Source organism: Bos indicus x Bos taurus, chromosome 13 (assembly GCF_003369695.1).
Source record: "Bos indicus x Bos taurus breed Angus x Brahman F1 hybrid chromosome 13, Bos_hybrid_MaternalHap_v2.0, whole genome shotgun sequence".
Taxonomy (NCBI): domain Eukaryota; kingdom Metazoa; phylum Chordata; class Mammalia; order Artiodactyla; family Bovidae; genus Bos; species Bos indicus x Bos taurus.
In genome coordinates, this window is record NC_040088.1 from 72,436,853 (window position 1) to 72,459,807 (window position 22,955).

The 22,955-nt window shown below is 42.2% G+C and overlaps 1 protein-coding gene across 1 annotated transcript; it reads right to left on the reverse strand.

The window, feature by feature from the left end:
* Positions 1-1,264: 1,264 nt before the first annotated feature.
* LOC113903689 (putative ankyrin repeat domain-containing protein 19) lies at positions 1,265-20,040 on the reverse strand. The gene is made up of 10 exons (XM_027560247.1): positions 19,793-20,040; positions 16,993-17,107; positions 16,656-16,829; positions 11,479-11,585; positions 9,842-9,979; positions 8,570-8,637; positions 6,042-6,075; positions 4,850-4,919; positions 1,847-1,907; positions 1,265-1,754 (listed from the first exon to the last, which is right to left on the reverse strand). The coding sequence occupies exons 1-10, from the start codon at positions 20,023-20,025 to the stop codon at positions 1,441-1,443; spliced, it is 1,314 nt and encodes a 437-aa protein (XP_027416048.1). The 5' UTR covers positions 20,026-20,040; the 3' UTR covers positions 1,265-1,440.
* Positions 20,041-22,955: the final 2,915 nt, after the last annotated feature.

Consider the following 22,955-nt stretch of genomic DNA (forward strand, 5'->3'; position numbering starts at 1 on the left):
GTTTGCTGGTCTCTTCAGTGTCTGATTTCGGCCCTGACACAAGGGGGCTGGGGGTGGACGCTTTTTTTAGGCTCACTTGTTCAGTCGCACTGTGGGGAGGGAGGGACGCTGCAAACAAATAACACTGGCGTGTGCTTGCAGTGCCTCAGCCACACTGGGCCTGCCCCTGCTCACGGCGCGTGTGCCCTCCCTGCCCACACTGCTCAGGCTCCAGGTTGCTCCGCCAGGAACCGTCGCAGGCCAGCCCTTGGCTGCCTGCACCTCCCAAGTTTAAGACACTCAGGTTCAGGCGCTGGGGTACTCCTCAGAGGTGCACTCCGTTGGGCCTGCGTTTGGTGCACTTCTCAGGTCCGAGCAGCTCAGGTGATGAGGTGTTTGGTGAGCGCGGTTGGTGCGACTTATCGCCTCCCCCGTCCCTGCCTTCGGTTTTCTCGGTGTACAACTGGTGCACCTTCTCAGGTGGATGTTGACCATCCAGAATCCCAAGAAGTCTTGGTTAGCAACGAAGCCTGCTTGCAGTTTCGTAGATAATGCCTCTCTGGGGCCGCGATTGCCCCCTTCCGGCTCTGGCTGCCTTTGCCTGCCTGTCACCGGAGGTGGGGGATGGGTTGGCCTGCAGCCGGCTAGCTCTGCTCAGTCCTTTGTTCTGTGAGTGAGCCTGGTGGTGTCTTAGGTTAGGGCTTTTCATGTGGTAGCTCTCCCACAGTCTGGTTTGCTAGCCCAAGTTAGTTCCCTCAGATTGCCCTCAGGGCATTCAGGCCGGGTCCTGACTCTAAGCAATGCAGCCCACGCCTCCCTGCCCAGCCCCCGCTTGCTAGTGGAGGATGCAGGCGTCTGCGCTGCTTCTCCGCTGGGGGAGTTACCGATGGGCATGTAATCTGTGGGTTTTAATTATTAATTTATTTTTCCTCCTGGTTATGTTGCCCTCTGTGGTGCCAAGGCTCGCCACAGACTCAGCAGTGAGAGTGCTTCCTCGTGTTTGGAAACTTCTTGCTTTTTTAAGACTCCCTTCCCGGGATGGAGCTCCATCCCTACCTCTTTTGTCTCTCTTTTTATCTTTTATATTTTTTCCTACCTCCTTTTGAAGACAATGGGCTGCTTTTCTGGGTGCCTGATGTCCTCTGCCGGCATTCAGGAGTTGTTTTGTGGAATTTACTCAGCGTTCAAATGTTCTTTTGATGAATTTGTGGGGGAGAAAGTGGTCTCCCTGTCCTATTCCTCTGCCATCTTAGGACCGCCTCCTCTGTCTCCTCTCGTATTCATCTTATCCTTCTTAAATGAATTCTTCTCCTTCATCCCCCTCCCTGTCTTCATATTCATCTAGCTGTTTTTCCTAATTGCTTTGTAGTTTTTTTCTTTCATAATGGCATACTTAGTATGACAACATTTATAAATCTGAATCATGCAGATATATTCCTCTTATTATCACATCATTTTGTATCATGACTTTGATGTCTTCCATTTCTGCGGTGGCATCCTTTTTGTCATCATAAGGATCAAGGGGATGGTGTGTAAAAAAGTACAGGGGAAAAAAGTGTTAAAAACAAAACAACTTACCTTTGCAAGACCAAGGCCTGCTAGAGTCTTGAGTGGTTTTGGAAGAGGATCAGGCCTTGGGAAGGCAGGATGAGAGAAGCCCTGGACTCCAGGTGATGGTTTGGGAAGGGTTTCAGCCACATCTTCAATTTCACTATCAGAATTATTGTTCTCAGAGAGGGTGGTACTCTCTCGTCTCACAATGCCACATTCTGCTTCTAATACAGTGAAAACAGGGGAGAGTACATGAGAACCTCTGTCATTTCAAATCAGTGAATAACACCAGGAGGACAGTCTTCAAATAACTTACGGTTTCTCTTGGATTGCTGAAAAGCCTTCATTAGCTTTGCTAAGTTTGGTTTTGGTTCCTTCTGGAGAAGAAAATAAGAGCTTGATGAATAACAAGTATCAAGTTGAATAAAAGAATTATAACCTCCCCCATTACTATATGATCTAACACAAAGAACACAGGCTCTGGAGTCATTCAGATGTGGATTCAAATCCCAGTTCTGCCACTGACTAACCTTCTCATAGGGTAAGCATTATGACAGATGACATCAGAAACCCCAGATGTTCCTCTCCTTACCCCTAATTGACTGCTGTACAAGTACTATGACACCCACTAGATTATCTCTCTACCAAAATATTCTAGAAAAAAAATTTATCCCTGGCAGTTTAGAGTACTATTGAAAAACTAAGACATTTAAATTAATTGCTATATTTTGACATATGCTTGCATGATATCTATATGCATGAATTATCACTTGGGAAGGGAAATATGAAAGTTTAGATTTTAGTAGAACCTTATTTAGATAGGTTACAAGTGCAAACAGCATAAGCTACTTCTATTCTGTTTGTTAAACAGCTAAAGACAAATATTGTTTCAATTCGGCTCTTTCAAAGAAAAAGGGAAAAAAAACTAAGAGTAAACCTGTAGGGAAATGATCATGAATGAAAGCCACAAACACACTAAACAGAAAGCCATAATCAAACATGTTCACAATAGAGGCAGAGAGAGATGGACTGAAAGAACAGACACTGAAGAAAAGTATTCTGCAAGGAAAAATTAGGTTAACAGTAAAAAAAAAAAAGGTGGGGGAGGAAAAGAAAGCAAAGAGAGAGACATTCCTAGTCAAGTACAAAATTAAGGAAAAAAAATAAGTATAATAAGGTTTGTGGAAAAACACATATATTTAAAATGCATATACAATAGATCAGTAATATATCAATATTCTTAAGGATATACTATGAACAAAGCCTCTGTTTTCAACGCTTTAATTAATATATAAATTATGCATCTATATTCTTCAAATTTTATGAAAATATCAACATACATTGTATACAAAACATATATTTAAGACAGAGGCTTTTGTTCATAATATATCCCTAGTATAACGGTCAGTATTACTCTAAAACTTTTTGTTTATAAATACTACCATATTAGAGTTGAATTTTGCCACTATAAAAAATGTCATTTGATTAGCCACACATGGTCATCTATCACTACCTGAATGTTGTAAAGTATTACTTGAGAGAGAGAAAATTGATTAAGAAATATTCCTAACTATTTACTGGGAAAAAGAACTGGTAATCAAAATTCCGAGGAGAATGTATGGCTTGAAAAGAAACATTTAATGGAACACAAGATGGGGCTAAAAAGGTCAAAAATTTTAAGCTAAAATTTTATCTCACAATTGGTGGACACTGAAAAAAATACTATAACCTTTTACTTTTCATGTGTTTCTTATTTATTTCCTTTTTATGCAGGACCTCCTTCCTCAACATAACTCAACTGAACTATATTACCTGTAACATTATATAGGATACCATTTCTCTCTTCATTTATTCACATTCAAAAACTATTAACATGATTCTTACACTCGAGACCTATGCTACGTGCTCCAGGAGATGCACAATTGTTTCCTGAACTCCACTAGCTTACAGTGATACGGGGCTGTAAGATGAATACTTCAATCACAGTAATACAAAATGTCTGAAATCTGAAGTTTTAGAATGTGTCACAAGAACTTGGAGTAGGTTTTTTTAAAACTACAATAGAAAAAAAAAATCTCAAGTTGTAAGTTTTATCTTACGGTTATTAAAAGTCTCTGCTTCTATGAAGTGAAAGTTGCTCAGTCGTGTCTGACTTTTTGCAACCCCATGGACTATATGGTCCATGGAATTCTCCAGGCCAGAATACTGGAGTGGGTAGCTGTTTCCTTCTGCAGGGGATCTTCCCAACCCAGGGATTGAACCCAGATCTCCTGCATTGTAGGCAGATTCTTTACTGTCTGAGCCACAAGGGAAGCCGCTTCTATAGCTGGTTATTATTTTAGGCAAACGTGCATTCTTCAATGAGATGAAGAGTTGTGAATATACTCTTAATAGAATGCTTGAGAAAACACAGTGGAATCCCTTTATAATATGGATTTTGGAGACACAGAATTTTAATTTCTAAATCTTTATAACTTCAACTTTTATTTTAGTCTTAATGCAGAGCCAAGACAGAAACAGAGAAATTAAAAAAAAAAAAAGGCCCTCCTAACAACTCTGTTGCTGCTGCTGCTAAGTCACTTCAGTCATGTCCGACTCTGTGCGACCCCATAGACGGCAGCCCACCAGGCTCCCCCGTCCCTAGGATTCTCCAGGCAAGAACACTGGAGTGGGGCACCATTTCCTTCTCCAATGCATGAAAGTGAAAAGTGAAAGTGAAGTCACTCAGTCGTGTCCGACTCTTTGCGACCCCATGGACTGCAGCCTACCAGGCTCCTCTGTCCATGGAATTTTCCAGGCAAGAGTACTGGAGAGGGTTGCCAACGCCAAGAAACCAAAATAAAGTGTCCAGGGGTGGTGGGTAGTGGTGGGGGGGCAACTAGATGATATATACTATATAGTTTTGGAACTGAAAGGCTCCAGGAAGATTCCATGATTATTAAAATAAGTAATTATATCCACTAAAGACATCATTATGAGTGTTGCAAAAGTCATGTCCTTATGGTTTAAAATTCACAGTAAGACTCTATCCTTGACCAAAATTCATATTTCCTTCACTGTGGGAAAGCTTTTCCCAATACAATTTTTCTGTCACTCTATATTTTCCAGCCCACTGTTTTCTTCATTCCACCTTCAGTATTTACCAAAGTTAAAAAAAAAAAAAAATCAACTACTCATATTTTTATAAAATAGTTTGCTCTGAAGAACTTTCTATTACAAACATAACAGTGAGATGGACACCATTGCTGAATTTAAGAGTAAACACTACATGAAACTGAATTCAGAGCATGAAAACTAACTTCACAAGAGACCACTTTACCTTGGTTTCAGAACCTAAGATGTCATCATCTGATGTAGGCCATGAATCCACACCAGGTTTGTTGGAAAACCTTTAGAGCATAAACACAATGAAAATGATGAGTTCATTTCTCTAAATGAAAAAAAAAAAAAAAGAAGCAGCAAGTGAAAGTTTGGCTATCTATGTAGTAAACGAAGTTTCTTGACATAATTAAAATTTGGCCTCTGTTTTAAAACATTTTTTGAAAGATATTTTGATGTGGACCATTTTAAAAGTCTTTATTGAATTTGTTGCCATGTTGCTTCTGTTTTATGTTTTGGCTTTTTGACCCCAAGGCATGTGGGATCTCAGCTCCTCCTACCAGAGATTGAACCCACACCACCTGCATTGGAAGGAGAAGTCTTACTAACCATCTTAACCACTGCACCCCCAGAGAAGTCTCCAAAAGAGATTTTAGTTACCTATTTCTGCTTCCATCTCTCCCAACCTAGGACATATCTAGGTAAGACTCATTCTTAGTTTCCATAGCAAAGACTGACAGCCAATATATTGGCAGAGCCTGAAAATAATATGTTTTCACCAAGTCCTAATAGCTGAACTGAAAATCTAACTGATGGACTGACGTAACTTTTGTTTGCCCAAACTGGAATAAACCTGGTGACTTAAAGCAGAAGGACATGCTGCTCCTTCTCCATTGTCTGTCCCTGGTTCAGAGCCTAGACTGTGTCCATCAAAAATGGCAGTCTTGGTCCTTCAGCAGGGAAATCACTTATGGAGAAGGCCCCATTCCTCCCCTTCACTGTAAAGGGAATACAGGAGTTCCCTGCAATGTCTAAAACTTAAAATGGATACAAGTCAAAGAAATAATTTATATGTTTCACTTATATGCTACACGGGTACTTCTCAATCTCTGCTGAGGGACAGGAGAGTGGATGTTGGAGCCAGGCAGGCCAGCTGTCAAATCACAGGTCAACTCATTTTAACCATGGAATCATGGGTCCATTCATCAACCTCCCCAAACCAGTTGCCTAATTAAGTAAAAGTAGGACACAGTTACTTTACGAAGCTGTTCTGATGACTCTAGGAGGTCACAAATGTTAAGCACATAATGCAGTCTCTAACCCAGAGCAGAACACTCAACAAACATTAGCTTCTCTTCTCTGTGTGTTCTCTTAGTAACACATACAATTTTAAAAAATCCTTCAAATCCTACCTGCTTAAAGAGTCTTCTGCAGAACTCTTAGCCGCTATTAAAGAAAAAAATAAGACACATTTTAAATCAACAAAAGAAAAATACAGACGATTAAAACCTCAAGACTGATGTTTTGTTTAAAAGTGTTCCTTTGGGACCACACCTGGAGCCCACACTAGAGGGAGCAGTGATTGTATTATATTCATGGGCCACTAATACCTAAGAACCATTGGTCTCCTTATAGTCATCAAATGTAGAACAGAAGGAAAAAAGAGAGAACTGCTATTTACAATGACCATAATCCTAACCAAACTCTAGGAGACTGACAGAAAATGATACTGCACCATTAATAGAATCAGTGCGATATGCTGTCAATAGCACGCTGAAACAGCACAGTGTTCCTGGACTTCCATTGTCTGGAGCAGTGAACAGAGGAACAGGTGTCTTGCTGGACATAACACAACTTCTCTGGCTCTTCAGTTCAGGATGAAAACGCCCTCTCACAGGGAAGCTTGGTCTACAGGCACTGAACTTCAGAGCGTGGGAAAACATAGGAAACAAAGTCTTCCTGGCCCTCTTTCCAGATGTAAGAGAAGTATGAAAGATGTAGTGATTCCAGATTTAGAAAGGATGATCTCTTGAAAGGAAGGTGGGGGAGGGCAAATGGGTGAAGGGGGTCAGCTGGGTGGTGGGGATGAGGACTAGACTTGTGGTGAGCAGGCAGTAGGGTACACACAAGCTGAACTTCTTACTGTTTTAAATATATGTGTATACGTACTAATACATGTGAAAAGTACACTCTCTTGAGACTATTTCCTTCCATTGTTCAAGGGTATCTGGACCACCTAGAGCAGGATGGTCTAAACAGTGCTCTGTTCTACTGAGGGATATCATTGTATCAATCCTGCCGATTATATGGCAAATGTTGATAGAAATCATGCTTTTTCAGCTTGGAAGGCATTTGTCATCAGATCCTAAGCTGATGAATAAGGGGAGGAAGGGAAGGATGGAAGGAGCTACAGACTCTGGTGCTGTTGGACAACATTTCACATGTGTCGTCATGATCTGATGCTGGAGGGATGACTCACATGGAGGGAGAGGGGTCCTCCAAGCTCAAGCCTGGAGGGCAGAGGCAGTGATTTTTAAATGTTTGCACCCAGTAACATCAGAACAATGCTTGGTACGTAAAAGACACTTGATAGTTATCTCTTCAGTAAACAAATGAACAAATAAATAAGAATGATTTCCTTGAAAAGTGTGTTTAGAAAACTATAGAAAGTAACCAGGGACAACTCTATTCTGCTCTGAGCATATCGAAGAACAAGACTCTATGTCATCTCTGTATCTTCTCTAACCTACAGAAGTTCTTTGATGGATGTTGTTGTTGTTCAGTCACTGAGTTGTGTCCAACTCTTTGCAACCCAATGGACTGTAGCGCACCAGGCTCTTCTGTCCATGGGATTTCCCAGGCAAGAATACTGGAGTGGGTTGCCATTTCCTTCTCCAAGGGATCTTCCCAATCCAGGGATCAAACCAGTATCTCAGGCATTGTCAGGTGGATTCTTTATTACTGAGCCACCTGGGAAGCCCCTTTCGATTAGATAGAGGTCTACTAAGTTTAAAGGGGTTCTCAGACAGCTTGTACAATGTGCTAGATGCCACATCAAGGGGGCATAGTGGTGTTTTTGCTAATGTGAAGTGTTTGGGGTCTTTTATTAGAATCTGCAGAGTCCCAAGTTGATCTATTTGAAAATCTATTATGATAATCTTTTAAAGAATGGCAACAGAACATGTTATCCTTACAAAACTATACTATCGTGACAATCATCCAACACACAGAAGGAAACATCTGGTTCTAATGAAGCCAACCTATCTCACTCTTTTTGGATCTGTGAGGAATAAAGGTGGTAATAGAGACCTTGTTGGTACAATAGGCAAAATAACCGGTGGTTCTCAACTAGGCATTGCTTTTCTGATCTGTACTATTCCAAGGTATCTTTCGAAAGTAATCTCTTCCTGGTACACTGCACACTGGCTCAGCATTGCAGTTCTTACTGTTTATCATTTCTTATCCTACCAGGAAGGGATTGTTGAGGTTTCCAGTTTAAACGATGGTAACTTTTTTAATGAGACTAATCACTACACAGTAACTAATAACTATTCATTCACTAAAGGCAAACTATTTGTAAAAGTTAAAGTTCCACTTTTATAAGAAGTCCAATGTGTTATAATATGATTATAGATGAAATATATATCATACTAACAAACATTTTTTCTAATTTACACAAAAATCTACTACAGGATTTTAGCGGCTGTGATTAAATACATGGAATTCTTTTCAGACAATACTGTCTCTGATGTTAAATTACCTACAATTAACTTCTTTAACAATTCTGAATACTAGACTATTAAGAAATTAATTTAAAAATAAAATACACATGCATTTTACACTACTTTTATCATAGTTGTTTCATTATTGAAACTTCCTCACTCCTACTTTATCTATGGTAGAATCACCAAGAGTAATTCATTATTAGCAGATGACGTACCTGGGTTGCTTTTTTGGGTAGTAGTTTTAGGCCTCTTTTCTTTATATTCAGAGATCAGTTCGCAAATGCTATGTGTTAAAAATGTGATAAATAATTCTTTAACACTAATATGAAAAACAACTACAAAATATGTTAAATTCTTAGATTATTTCAGACAGACAAGGTCAGCGATAATATCAAAACTACAATTGTCCCATACATTTCAAGTTTCTAAGTTCTACAAAGTTTTGCTTAGTATGTATTTAAAGGAGAAAGAAAAGGAAGATGAAGTAGTCATGAACTGAGGGCAATATAGCTCAGTAGATTAACTAGATTTAGCTTGGCATACGAAAACTCTTTCAAACTTGCAAATCCTAGCTCTGTAACCAACTGCTCTTTGTTTCTAGAGAAGTTGCTTCTCTTGAGTTCAAAGTCTTCCTCTACACAACTGGGATCTTACTGCCTTATTTCACAAGGGGATTAAGAGGATTTAATGAGATAATATATCCCCAAAATGCTTGCAGGATGGAATAATTTGTTCTTGAACTTTATTGCTGGAACTACTTTGAAATCCCCAATAAAACCAATGTCTATTTTCTTATGTGTTTAGCATTCAGGGGCTGCAGGAAACTTATTAATTATGGTGATCAGTTGTTCTTTGTGGTTCATAATTTGGGGAACCTCAGCTCTTATATCATTTGTACCTAAATTTATTTATAAAATATGAACTCACTACATTAGATAACATAATTATCCCCCGTTATTGCAGCTAATCACACCAAGTGCAGAAAACTAATCACAATCAAGACCTGGCCTGGACCGCTACTCTCCATTCTCTACCTGCTCAAACTCTCAACCAGCAGATCTTTCTGACAATGATGCTTAATCTCCATGTTCATCTCCGATTCAATTGGAAGATGTTACCCTACTCTTACAATGGATTCTGGCAAGTCCTACGCAGGGCTTACCTCTCTAAATTCCTCTCTGAACTAACTTACTTGAGATTTAAGGATTTCTGGTAAATGAGGCAGATAAATCCTTTGGAAGATTTTCATTCTTACAGGAAACAGATCCCATGAGGGGGCCAACTGTAACTATGGAATCTCAGGCAAGTTGACACCCACTACTCTGGGAAGGATGACAGGGAACCTATGACCTAAGGAAAGGTGCCCCCACAAGATAGAAGCTGCCTGCACCAAACAGACAACTCTCACTGGTCATGTAACAAGTAACAGTTAAAATTCTTTTTGGCTGCAGTTTAGTGATAACTGGCATTTTAATGTAAACACTTACATATCAAAACCACTAATAGCAGCATATTCTTCCGCAGTCCATCCAAAGACATCTGGAGAAAAGACGTCAGCACCTCGCTGAAGGAGAAGACTGACTACATCGGTACATTCATAATTGACAGCAAGTATGAGGGCGGTTCTAAAACAACAGAGAGATGACGTCACCCTCAGGAAGTTGAGTTAACTTACAGAAACAGCTCGTTTGATATGCTTTACCAAGTTAACATCTTGCCCTTCCATGAAGAACTGACCATTTACATGCTCAAGTCTACATCCTTGTAAATTACTTCCACGGCTAAAATGAAGGGATGGAAAAGAAGCCTCCTGCCCCACTGGGATGGCACGCAGCAGCAGTTACTATTTCAAAAGTCCCTGATGAGGACTCCCCTGGTGGACCAGGGGCTATGACTCCAGGCTCCCAATGCAGGGGGCCCAGGTTCCACCCCTGGACAGGGAACCTCATCCCACATGCTGCAACTGAGAGTTCCCACAACTAAGACTGCACGCAGTCAAATAAATAAATGCTTTAAAAAAATAATAACAAAGTCCTTGATGGACAAGAAACTATGCTGAGGTCACTTATCTGAGGCAGGTGAGTATTTAAAGGACGAATCCCCCGTTTCCTCCTTAGTCTGATATATTATGCTTCAAAGTCAGCTAGAGGTTGGGTTAAGCAAAGGCTATTTGCAGGCTTAAAACAAAAATATTAACAATAATGGAAATAAAAATAGTCACCGAGGCACTTAATGATGTTGACAAGCATGTGCTCTTCACTAAATGAAATGCTATATATACACACAGCCGCCTTTGAAGGATGCATTACTATTTGCCTTTTTGTTCCAGGAAACTTATTTGCTGATGATAAGTACTGTGCCCAGGGTCATAACCCTAATAGGTAGGAAAGCTAGGAGTTGAACCCAGTCTGAATCTAAAGCCCATCGTTTTCGTCTGTATCATCCACCTCTGACTTATCTTTGTTAAAGGAACTGTTTATCCAATTAAACCTATCGTTCTTCCTCCCACCTTCATTTAAAATGAAAACATCAAAATGTACTAGAAATGAAAAAGGATAAAAACTGGTGAGCCTACAGTATCTGGTGACAGTGATTACTCATCACTTTTTTGTTGCTGCTTAGTCACTAAACTGTGAAGGACTCTTCTGCAATCTAATAACATCAGTATATTTCAAAGAAAGTAACTGAAAGCAAAGAATCATCCAAAAGACAAAATCAAGTCCTTTATGTTTAGTATGCATCTTTTAAGGAAAAATATATACGAAGTAGAGGTTAAGCAAACGTTATAAAATAATTAAGAAATTCAATACTGTCATAAGGTAAACTGAAAAGCAGAATCCATATTTTATAAAGCTAATGAAACTAGTATGAAATCCCTCAGCTACTACAAGATCAACCAGAAAAAAGAATAGGTTGCATATGACATCACTCAATATTATAAAGGAATATGAATCCTGCTATATATTCCTGCTATATAGTTTTTCATGATTCCCAGTGAGAATAATTGATTTTCTACCTAACTGATGAAGTGTTGATCACAAATGAAACCTGTTATTAATTTAATCTTGATCTTAGCACCCGAGAACAGCACTAAGGTTTGTAAAAAGAAAAAGAACAACTGTACCTTTGCATCTTATCAACCGCATGTATATCTGCTTCTTTTTTTACTAAAAATTCCACCATTTGCTGTTTCCTTTCACTTATGCCAAGTAAGAGTGGTGTAAGGTCATCCTGTAAAACAAGAAAAACCATTTCTAATGTACACAGTTAACCTATTTCTAAACTGAACGGAAAATCATGCAATAGATACTCTGAACTTAAACATATAATTCAGAAAGTAAACAAAAGGAGCCCCTTCTCCTCATCCCCTGGCGCGCCTTCTATCTCTTCAAGATGCTCCTCCTCCTGGCCTTCCCTGGGGGTCCAGGGGCTAAGACTTGAGTTCCCAAGGCAGGGGGTCCAGGTTCCATCCCTGGTCAGGGAACTAGATTCCACGTGCCGAAACTAAAGATCCCACGTGCCACAACTAGACCCAGTGCAGCCAAATATGTATTTCAAAAAGATAACTAATAAAATGCTCCTCCTCTACCTCTTCCAAAGATGAACCACAGAGTCATTCTCTAAAACGCACTTTCAACATTTACTGGTTGCAAGGATCTTTCTTCTATCATAGTATTTATCAGGAATATTGTAGTATTTACTTGCTCTATTACTAGTCTCAACACTCCTCCAGAGAGAATCAATCAGCTACTAAATCAACTGCATATTTTAGGAACAATGCTGAGGCAGGACTATATAATACTATCTGTAGCATGCATAAGCTATCCAAGGATGACCAAGAGTAACCTCATGAGGTTTACAGACATTCCAATGGGAATATTATCCTCTACACGAACACGCAAAGAGAAAGGTTGTTTTGTGTTTTTTTTTTTCTTCCAAAAAACCAACTGTAGGCACCATGTTCTTTGGCTTTCTCAGCAAAGTCTCCCGAAATTTAATCTTACTCATTCTCCTTTGCTTGTTCCTTCCCCCGCCCTTAAGTTAACCTGACAGGTCAGCTTTAGCTAGATGCTGTTTTGACACAGAACAACACCGCTTCTCTTCAAAGACCTTTCTTGAGGACTCTCATGTAATTACCTCCAGACCTCCAGGAGGAAGCTTCCTTAATCCCAGTGTTCTGGTCTCTGTCTTGCTTTACTGTTCTTAGTTAAAGATTACAAGGTCAGTTCAGTTCGGTTCAGTCGCTCAGTCGTGTCTGACTCTTTGCGACCCCATGAATTGCAGCATGCCAGGCCTCCCTGTCCATCACCAACTCCCCGAGTTCACTCAGACTCACGTCCATCGAGTCAGTGATGCCATCCAGCCATCTCATCCTCTGTCGTCCCCTTCTCCTCCTGCCCCCAATCCCTCCCAGCATCAGAGTCTTTTCCAATGAGTCGACTCTTCGCATGAGGTGGCCAAAGTACTGGAGTTTCAGCTTTAGCATCATTCCTTCTAAAGAAATCCCAGGACTGATCTCCTTCAGAATGTAAGTTACCAATAAATATGCACTCAGCGTTTTCTCGAGGAGTTGCTCTTCCGTGAATTCTCCCTGTGCTCTCTCTCATAATCCTGTGTGCTTGGGAGACTCATTCAGTGTGAAACTGCCACAACCAACTTAAAATTCTAATTTGAAAAATTGAATCCCATCCTGAAGAAATTCTTTTAAAATATGAAATCAATTATAGATTAATTAGACTGTATTTAAAATCTTGAAATAGTTATCAAAATAAACTATAAAACAAGAATTGGAAACTCAAATGCTTATGGAGGGAAAGCCGGTGGCCTGAGTAAGTGAAAAAGCCAGGTGAGGCTGGCAAACCTGCGAACACACGCCCCATATAGAAGGGGAGGCCTCCACACGCAGAGCAAACGGTAGCATGCGCTCAAGGGGGACCAGATTGAGTTCTCCAAGAAGCCTGAAATGCAGACTTCCGCATGAGTTTGCTAAGTTTTAAATGTTGACTCAGTCTGTGGAGGTAGGTAAGCTAAACATATCCAAGGACCACATTTGCTCTGTAGCCCACTTGTGGTTTCACGTTTTGCCGTTTCCAAACAGGTGGGCATAAAGCAAATATTTGTATGTGAAAGCTTTCCTTTCTTTAGTATCATGTGTTTCACAAGAAAAGTGGGTCTCAATATGTAATAAAAATTGCTGTTGACTCATAATTTTATTAAAATAAATTTAAAAAACAAGACTCAAAATTCCCACTTTAAGAATGTTTCCACTGCTTGTTAAAACTACAATCTGTTTCTAGAATTCTCCCAGATTATTAACCAAATGGATAATGAGTTCCTAAGACTGCTGAAACTAAATTATTAAAAGAATCCCCATCTGTACTAACTTCATGGGTTTTGATGTTTAAAGCTGTCATCTTGCTTATGCCAGGGCTCAGCAAATCTAACACACACACTGCAAGAGTCTGTCCTGCTGACACCAAAAGAAGGCTCATGAGTTACTATTACTGCAGTCAGGAAAACACTGTTGGTAACAAACATCTGTTGACCTCATGACCTGGTTGATAACAGAAGGTGTAAAATTCTTAAAGGGTCAGACTCTACAGACGAAGTGACTTCGCCATGAGCAAATCTCTAAAGACTCTTGGAGTGTCACTGAATAATTAGTGGTTGGAAGAAAAAGGAGTTATATTATTCAAGCCAATAGATTTTGCCAAAAATATTCCTTTTAACTTCTCAATCACAGAGGCAGAGGAAAAAGTCTGGCTAATATTGTTGCAAAGGAGGGAGCTGATGGAAGTAGGAGGGAGCTGATGGAAGTAGCCAGCACTGATCAAACTCCAACTCTTCTATCGATTACTTATTTTTGAGATAGGTGCACTTAGAAATTATCCTTAATCACTCCGTAGTTTTTCACCAAGGATCGTATCAGAATCTCAAGGAAATATTTCTAAATACACATGTCCAGGCTTTCCTCGATTTATTTCATCAAAATCTTCAGGGAACAGCCTAGGCTTGTAAATTTTTTTATAAACTTTCCCAAGTGATTGTGGTTTTCACCAGCACACTCTAGCTGAGAATTAGCGCAGCAAACATTCCAGTCTCATCTCTCACCCACATGGCCAGTTCCTTCTCTTACTTGAGGATTTGAAGAAAAAAGAAAAGTATAAGGTAAGAGTCATCAAAACAGAACTAAATTTTCCCGGGTAAATAATGGTAGAACAGGGACTAATCAACACAAAAGGCAACCTGATCTCATTGTTTATAAACCCCTTACTTTCCATCAAGACCTTCTAGATTGAGAGCAGAGTCCAGACTCTTGTCTAACTGGCTGTTTCTGCCAGAATAGGATAATATTTCTGTTAAGTATTTGTTCTTCTCTTTTTTTCCCAACTTAATCACCACCTGTTCACTGCTGATCTGATTTCTGCAAAGTCTTCCTAAAATTGGTATCTAGGCAAGTCTCCAATTCACTCAATCTCTTTCTCAAAATAACAACTATTGTCCCTGAGACTGAAAAGCACCTTACCGAAATATATAAACTGAAGGGGGAAAAAAAAAAAAAAAAAACCTTGGGACTTCTGTGGTGGTTCAGTGGCTGGGTCTCAGTGCTCACAGTGCAGGGGGTCTGGATTCAATCCCTGGTCAGGGAACTAGATCCTGCATACTGAAACTAAGACTCAGCACAGCCTAATAAATATTTTTAAAAAACACCTCTTCTTGGCATACCCCAACTCCCAAAACTCCAACTTGATCTGCATTTTTCACCTGCCCGCTCCTTTGCCTTTCCTTTTAGCCTCTGAAGCCTTGGGCAATGAGAGAGAAATCATTTTTATATAAATCATTTTTTCATAAAATTGGAATGTGTTAGCAGCAGCCAGATTTCTATTATGTTGTCAAATGCTTGTTTGAGTTTTAAGACAAAGTCTATTTCCAAGGCAAATTTTGCTTTACTGTGTTATTTTAGACTAATTAGAAAAAAAAATTTTTTTTTCACTAAGGGAAAAATACTTGGAAAAAGTTTTACCTTTAACAAGTGCAGTGTTATCACAAATATCTGCCATTAACACAAAAAAGAATGCTTTACTCCCTAATGCGTCTTGAGCAATATCGTGATTTAAAGTGATATCTTAGACAATCAAGTGCTTTCAAAATATTTTCACTCAGGGAAGGCTGGAGCTGCCAAACAAGGAAAACTGAGCCCACTTGTGAGAGTTGGGGAGCTCTCTCTGCAACTCCTGGTGGGGCTGCAGCCGCAGGAAAAAGAGCAGGAGGAGCAGCTTCATCATCATCAGCTGCCCACACCAGCTGCAACCCTGCCGAGCAGCCCCCCGAGGGCTGAGCGTGGGAGACCCACTTGTACCTGGAGAACCAAGTGGTCACCAGCACAAGTGAACACCCTTGCTGGGTGTCAAACGCGACCTGACCCACGTGACCGGATCTCAGAACCGGGGTCCTGGAGGGCTCAGGGCCCCAGGCCTGCTGCCTCCCCAGCCCACTTGCACCCCCCAGCTCCCCCTGCTGGGCACTGGTTCTCCTTCCTCCTACCCCCATCCCTCCTCCAGTAGCTGAGCCCATTCCCTGAGCCGCTGGAAGCAGCCACCCATCACATCACTTCACTCCCTCCAAGCCTTCAGTTTTTGTAGGACTGAGCGCCGAACAATTGATGCTTTTGAACTGTGGTGCTGGAGAAGACTCTTGAGAGTCCCTTGGACTGCAAGGAGATCCAACCAGTCCATTCTGAAGGAGATCAGCCCTGGGATTTCTTTGGAAGGAATGATGCTAAAGCTGAAACTCCAGTACTTTGGCCACATCATGTGAAGAATTGACTCATTGGAAAAGATTCTGATGCTGGGAGGGATTGGGGGCAGGAGGAGAAGGGGACGACAGAGGATGAGATGGCTGAATGGCATCACTGACTCAATGGACGTGAGTCTGAGTGAACTCCGGGAGTTGGTGAGGGACAAGGAGGCCTGGCGTGCTGCGATTCATGGGGTCGCAAAGAGTCGGACACAACTGAGCGACTGATCTGATCTGATCTGAGCCTACCACCCACTCCTGAGCACGTTCTAGTGGGAAAATCTTCCTTCTGGGGTAGAAGGGTGGCTGAGGGAGCTTTGCCCTTTCTGGGGGCTCTGATATTTTCCACTCACCTGCTGGCGTGACTTTGGAGTTGTTTCCATGGTAACAGGGTCTGCTGGACACTACTCAGTCTACCTATTTACATACTATTATCAGCAAAACACTTCTGGTTTAGAAAAATGGTTTGCAAATATTTTGTGAATAAAGTTAGTTGAGCTATACCTCGTTTTTGGCTTCTATATTGGCGTCATAGGAAAGCAGCTTTGCCGCGAGTGATACGTTCTGGCAAAAGACAGCATAGTGGAGAGCGGTGTTGCCATTGACATCCGTGACATTTGGGTTGGCACCATGCTCCAGCAGAAGAGTCGCACACTCCTCTTCTTGACATTCTATGGCCTGTCAGTGTTGTGCCAAGAAACAAGAGTGTGAATTCTAGGAATTCAAAGTAAATAGTCCACAAGCTTCACCAGTTCCCTATATTTCAATGAGATACATTCAGTTTTAGTCTCAGTAGTTAAATCACATCCATCTCATGTGGACATGGCTCGCTGCCCCATACCTTAATCAGCGCGGTCTTGTTTTCACTGTCACCGAGGTTAAGCTGGCATTTTCTCTCCAGGAGGAGAGCTACCACCTCTGAATGGCCATTGGCACAGGCCAAGTGGAGCGCAGTCCTATGAAAGCAAGACAAGTTTTTAGGAAACTGTAGTGTAACTGTTTCAAAACAAATACCTCTTTGTGTGATTGAAAACACTCAATAGCATGGTACTCCTATCCCTCTGAAACAAATATTTCATTTTCTTCTGGAGAAAGAGCAGCATATATTAGTTTAGCTCTTCTTACACAGTAAAGAAAGAACAGTCTACTTGAATAGAATGCGTGAGACCTTGAGATTCAGCTCAACTTGGGTTTAAATTTGACTTTGTCACTTATTAGGCTCACTCACCCTCTCTGTACCTCCATTTCCTCACCAACAAAATGGAGAGACATTAGTAGTTATCTCACAGGACACCGATGCGATGCTTAAATGAGATCCACGCAAAGGGTTTAGAACCACCCCTTGCACAGATAACAGCTAGTAATTGTTAGATTGTATTATCATATTTACTACTGTTACTACTATCTTACAAGGACAAATCTGAATGAAGTCAAAGGATATTACACCTCCTTTGCAGATATGTTTTGAGGATTAGAGACAACATTGTACTTCAATGATTCTAATATGCTCATTTTCTCACATTTTAACATCTCTGACATTGGAATATAATTTATAATTCATAGTCTTTACAACTATAAACTGTAGCATTTTTGTTTGTTCATGTCTCTTTTTTCCTGTTGGTTAATTCCTGTGAGGTGTTTCCATCTAAGCTTGCTTTAGAGATGACGTGTGTTATATATTATTATATCATACAGTGCACCATACAATGACCCACAGCTGTTACAGGTTACACTGCATTTAAGGGACTATAACATCTTAGCTATATTCACCATGTTGTACAATATGTCGTTGTAGCTTGCAGGACTTTAGTTCCCTCACCAGAGATCGAACCCTGGGCCCAGAGCAGTGAGTCTTAACCACTGGACGGCCAGGAAATTCCCAAGATTCCCTCGACTTCTGAAAAGACTGAAAGTGTCACAGGATACCAATCCTCACAAAAAATTCTAAATTAAATTGAAAATGACAAATTATTTTTATCTTTGCCACATTCCTATTAGTGCCAGAAAGACAAGTCCTGTCTGCTCATCCAACTTCCCTACACACAGCTTCATCTACAGAGATTTTTAAATTTGGGGGGTCGCTAAAGCAACTTTCAGATTTCTTTTCTTCTTTTTTTTTTGGGCGGGTTGGGGTGGGGAGATGAAACCCAGGAAACTCCAGAATTCTTGCCTTTGAACTCATTCTTAGAAAGGTCTCTGGGGTAGGATATACATATACTTACAACTGATTTATGATGTTGTACAGCAGAAACCAACACAACATTGTAAAGCAGTTACCATCCAATTAAAAAAATATTAAGGTTAATAAACAGTAGAACTAAAAAGAAAAGGTGTTTGTCAGCACACAAAAAATGTATAGATAGGAATTTCCGTTTTCTTCTGGTACTTTTCTCACCCTGTGTATTTAAAATTTTCGATCCATACTCCATCTGAAACTTTTGGTGAGATAAAAATCTAGTTACTTTTCTCTAAATAGTTACCAGGTTATTTCTCCCATATCTACACATAATTTATCTTTCCTAATAGAAAATGTCACCCAGCAAATTTTGATATCTAAAAGGGCAAATCTTTGCCTGCTACACAAAACTTTTAATTTCACCACAATTAAAGACAGCATGTGTAACCCAAAATCTTTAAAACCACAATATGTTTATTGGTTTAAATATGGAAAGACCATAGATCCTAAAAACATGCCCTCCTATTCAAGGACACAGCCAGCTTCCTACTTCAAAGCTGTCTTCTAAGGTCCTTCAGCAAAGAACATATACTTATAAGTGTACACTGATATAAAACAGTGTAGCTGAAGAATTTTTAACCCAGAAGTTGGCCTGTCATGGGGATTATTTTTCTCACTATGCAGTTTTTTGTAATATATAACATTATGGTATAAAAATGTGTACATTAAAAATAAGATGCCGACAACATCAAAAATCTGTCCACTGCCAATATCCACAATGGACGATCCAAGGGAAGAAGAGTTTTCATAAATCACATGAGAAAAACAATGTGAGAGCCAGGGAGTTCAGAAGATTTCTTGAGGGCTATAGAACTTGAGAGCTCTTTCTGCTGCTTCTGCTGCTAAGTTGCTTCAGTCGTGTCCAACTCTATGTGACCCCACAGACGCAGCCCACCAGGCTCCACCATCCCTGGGATTCTCCAGGCAAGAACACTGGAGTGGGTTGCCATTTCCTTCTCCAATGCGTGAAAGTGAAAAGTGAAAGTGAAGTCGCTTAGTCGTGTCTGACTCTTAGCGACCCCATGGACTTCAGCCTACCAGGCTCCTCCGTCCATGGGATATTCCAGGCAAGAGTACTGGAGTGGGGTGCCATTGCCTTCTCCTACTCATGAGTAGGTCATGTTAATGCATGCAGAACAACAAATGAAGAGGAGGAGAAGGAAGAAGGAAAAAAAAGAAGCTATTTATGTTTTATTTCAGTTCTGTGATTACTGTCATTCAGTTAAATCACTTTAAAATGACCCGTAAAGTGCTGTATAAGGGGAATTATAAGCGGGTCTGAAAGCAGCTAAGGCTTTTGCAGCCGAAAAGTCTGTGGGGGCACTGGATCCCACAAAGGTGTCTGCGAGCCTTGGAGGGGAAACTCACAGGAGGGACCCCTGCCAGGCCCTTCCTCCCCACTTACCTGTTCTTCTTGTCCCTGTCGTTCAGGCCATTCTTTCCGAGCAACAGAACCTGCTGCACTTTGGCTACGTTGCCTACACTGGCAGCTTTGTGGATCTTTTTGAGGTCCCTGTCTCGGATGTGGTACCCGGGCTGGAAGCTGGTTCTATGATGACCTCTGTCTCTCCCTGGGCTGATGGAGGAGCCTAAGGGTAACACCTCCGTCTTACTCCTGAAGCCAAAAGTCTTCTTCATCGCAGAGCCTATGGGCTCCCAACACACCTCACCTCCCCCTCGGCTCTTCACAGTCCCCTAAACCCAACACAAGCAAGACAGGGAAGCCTGTAAGCTTAACGGTTTGCTTAACGGTTTGCTTAAGGTAAGCTCAACGGTTTGGAATCTTGCATCCCAGAATGACTGTTGCTAAGCGACACCTCTAAACACATTGCCCGTGTGCCAGAATGCCCAGTGTGCATGTGCAAGAACTGGAAGTGCATTTTTCAAAAGAAGCAAACAATATCAATAAACCCTTACCTAAGGGAAGAAGGAAAGAGAGGAAACTGAAATAACCCCAGAAAGGAAAGCGACATTACAACAGATACCTCGGAAGTAAAGAAGCATAATCATAAGGGGCCGTTATTACTCATGAACAATTACAAATTGGAAAACCTAGAAGAAATAAATTCTGAGAAACATACACCCTGTCAAGGCTAAAACAAGAAAAACAACACTCCAGTAACAAATAAGGAGATTCAAATATTAATTAAAAAAAAACAAAACACAAAAACCTCCCCAAAGCTAAAAGCTTAGGACCAAATGGATTCAGAGCTCAGTTCTACCAACATTCAAGTAAGAATTACAAGTAAGAATATGCAGAAAAAACACTTGACAAAATTCAAAACCCACTCATGATAAAGGCAACTTGTGTCCTCTTCGTGACTGGTGCTTTTCTGTACCAACCCTGGTTTTGTTTTGTGTTGTTTTTCTCTTCTTTCGATTTTCAGAGCTTCCCTCAATTACCCAGTCCGTTGGTGGGTCAGTCATAGGCCTGCCTGAGGTGGCTCGGCCAGGGCTGGTGCACACAGGCGGCCCCTGTGGTGAGAGCCCAGCGAGCCCTGCCCCCGCCGTCCTGGGCTGTGTGCTTTCCAGGAGGCCACCCTCCCGGTCTCCCCCATGGGCTTCACCTGCTTCCCCGGCCAGCCCACAGCATCCCTCTCTCCGGCTTTCTCATCTGCCTGCTGGTCCTTCCCACCAACTCAGGCCACATGATTGAGACACATGCTTTGATGCTCCAGGAATGTGCGTGGCACCCTGGGGCCAAATGCCTGGGGTTTTGAAGAACATTCTGCTTCTCAGTAGTTCTGCTCATTCAGGGAAGGCCATCACAGAACACATAACCAAAATATTTTTGTTGGTTTTCTTTTTTTTGCTTGTTTAATGTTTTGGCTGTCCCTCTCAGCATGCTATTATTTCCCTGACTGGGGATTGAAACTTTGCCCCCAGCATTGGCAATGCAGAGTCCTAACCATTGCACCATCAGGGAGATCCTAAACCTACGTATTCTTAACTTACAGAGTCTGGTATTCTGCTCCTATGAATAAATACGCGCACACAGGAGGCACAGGGCGCGGCTGACCTTGTGGTCTGCCGGCTGTTTGGGCAGTGGTTGAGGACTGGCGGAGACCCCCAGAGCTTCCCACTGAGAGACCACAGCTCTGTGCTCTGTGGGTGGTGAGACGCTGCCCCCTCCTGGCCAGATTTGCAGCGTGGACACGTTCCTGAAGACGCATTTCCCCCTGGTGGAGGGGGGAGGTGACACTTTCGGAGAACATTTATGAACCGGTTCTAATGTGTGTGATTTCTGGGCGTCTCATTGCTCTGAGGAAAGTGCTGAGCAGCTGAAACAATGAAGAATGGGGGGACCACAACAAGGGCAGGTGGGCCTCCGGACGCGGACCGAGGGATCTCAGGAGAGGAGAGGCCGAAGCCCAGTCAGGCCAAGGGCGCAGGTGCGGTGCTGGCTCACGACCTCCGGTGAGCGGGGAGTGCGGAGCCCCAGGCGGGGGACCACGTGCCGTCAGGCTCCCCTGGTTTCCCAAGTGTGTCCCCGCTGCCCACTCCCACCTGGCACGGCCTTTCTCTTCCCGCTGCTCCCTGCTCAGCAACCAGCCACAGCCTGTGTGTAGACAGAAACCAGCGCAGGCTCGGAGCCTGCGTGCAGGCCTCTGCTGTCTGCATGGGGTGCTCAAGCCTCCCGTTTTCTCCGTCAGTGGGAATGCCGTCTCCTCTCCAGCAGCCCCGGGAATCCCACATGGGGAGAGTTTACAGGGCCAGACCCTGCCCATGATAACCTCACAGGGTCCAGGAACATGGTCAGCCCGCCACAGATGTCCTCTGTCACATGGAACTCAGCATCTTCCGCCCCAGACTCCTCCCTTGTCCTCAGTTTCTCTGGGTCGCCGCCATCACTGTTTCTCCTGGAGGCCTGGTTGGACCCAGCCTCCTCCTCTGATGCTCCCAAGGTCAGGGGCTGCGGGCCAGTTTTGGGTGAGAAGGACAGAAGGGAGGTGGTACGTGGTCCCTGGGAGCATGACCACCTGTGTCAAATGGTCTGTTTTCCTGGCCTGGCCTTGCTTCCTGGGACCCTATGCCTTTCTTTCCCACTGGCCCCTTCTGGCTCCTTCCTTTCGAACCTGTGTTCTCTCCTGTCACAGCCCAGGCCGCACCTCCACTCCCCAGTCTCTCTGGCCACACAGGTTCCTGCAGAGGCAGTGTCATTTCTTCTCTGCCTGCAGAGTCCCCATTGCTCCACAGATGTGGGCAGGTAAGGAGGGAAGAAGGAAGTGCAGGGGTGTATTAGGGCTGAAGGGAGCCTCATGAATCCCTAGCTGAAGTCCACACCTGCCTCTGCCCTGTATAGACTCATGCAGAGTCTGAGCCTCCCTGACTATGCTGAGGTCCTTGCCTCTGTGTCCTGTCCAGGTGGGGTCCTGTAGGGGGGTGGGCCTTGGCACTCAGCCTTCTTTATTGTACAACTCTCATATCCGTACATGACTACTAGGAAATAGTGTATATATGTTAATCCTAATCTCCTAATTTATCCTTCCCCTCATGTTTCCCCTTTCATAAGCATAATTTGATTTTGAGATTTTTTTGAGTTGCTTTTTGTAAATAAGCTTATTTTT

Bases quoted from the DNA above. Each gene is read 5' to 3' on its own strand.
- LOC113903689 (XM_027560247.1), bottom strand. From the start codon at position 20,025: ATGAAGAAGACTTTTGGCTTCAGGAGTAAGACGGAGGTGTTACCCTTA. The intron at 6,076-8,569 runs GTACGTCATCTG...TTTCTTTAATAG, and splicing joins TACCCAAAAAAGCAACCCAG to CGGCTAAGAGTTCTGCAGAA. The intron at 1,908-4,849 runs GTAAAGTGGTCT...TTTCTTCTCCAG, and splicing joins TCTTAGGTTCTGAAACCAAG to AAGGAACCAAAACCAAACTT.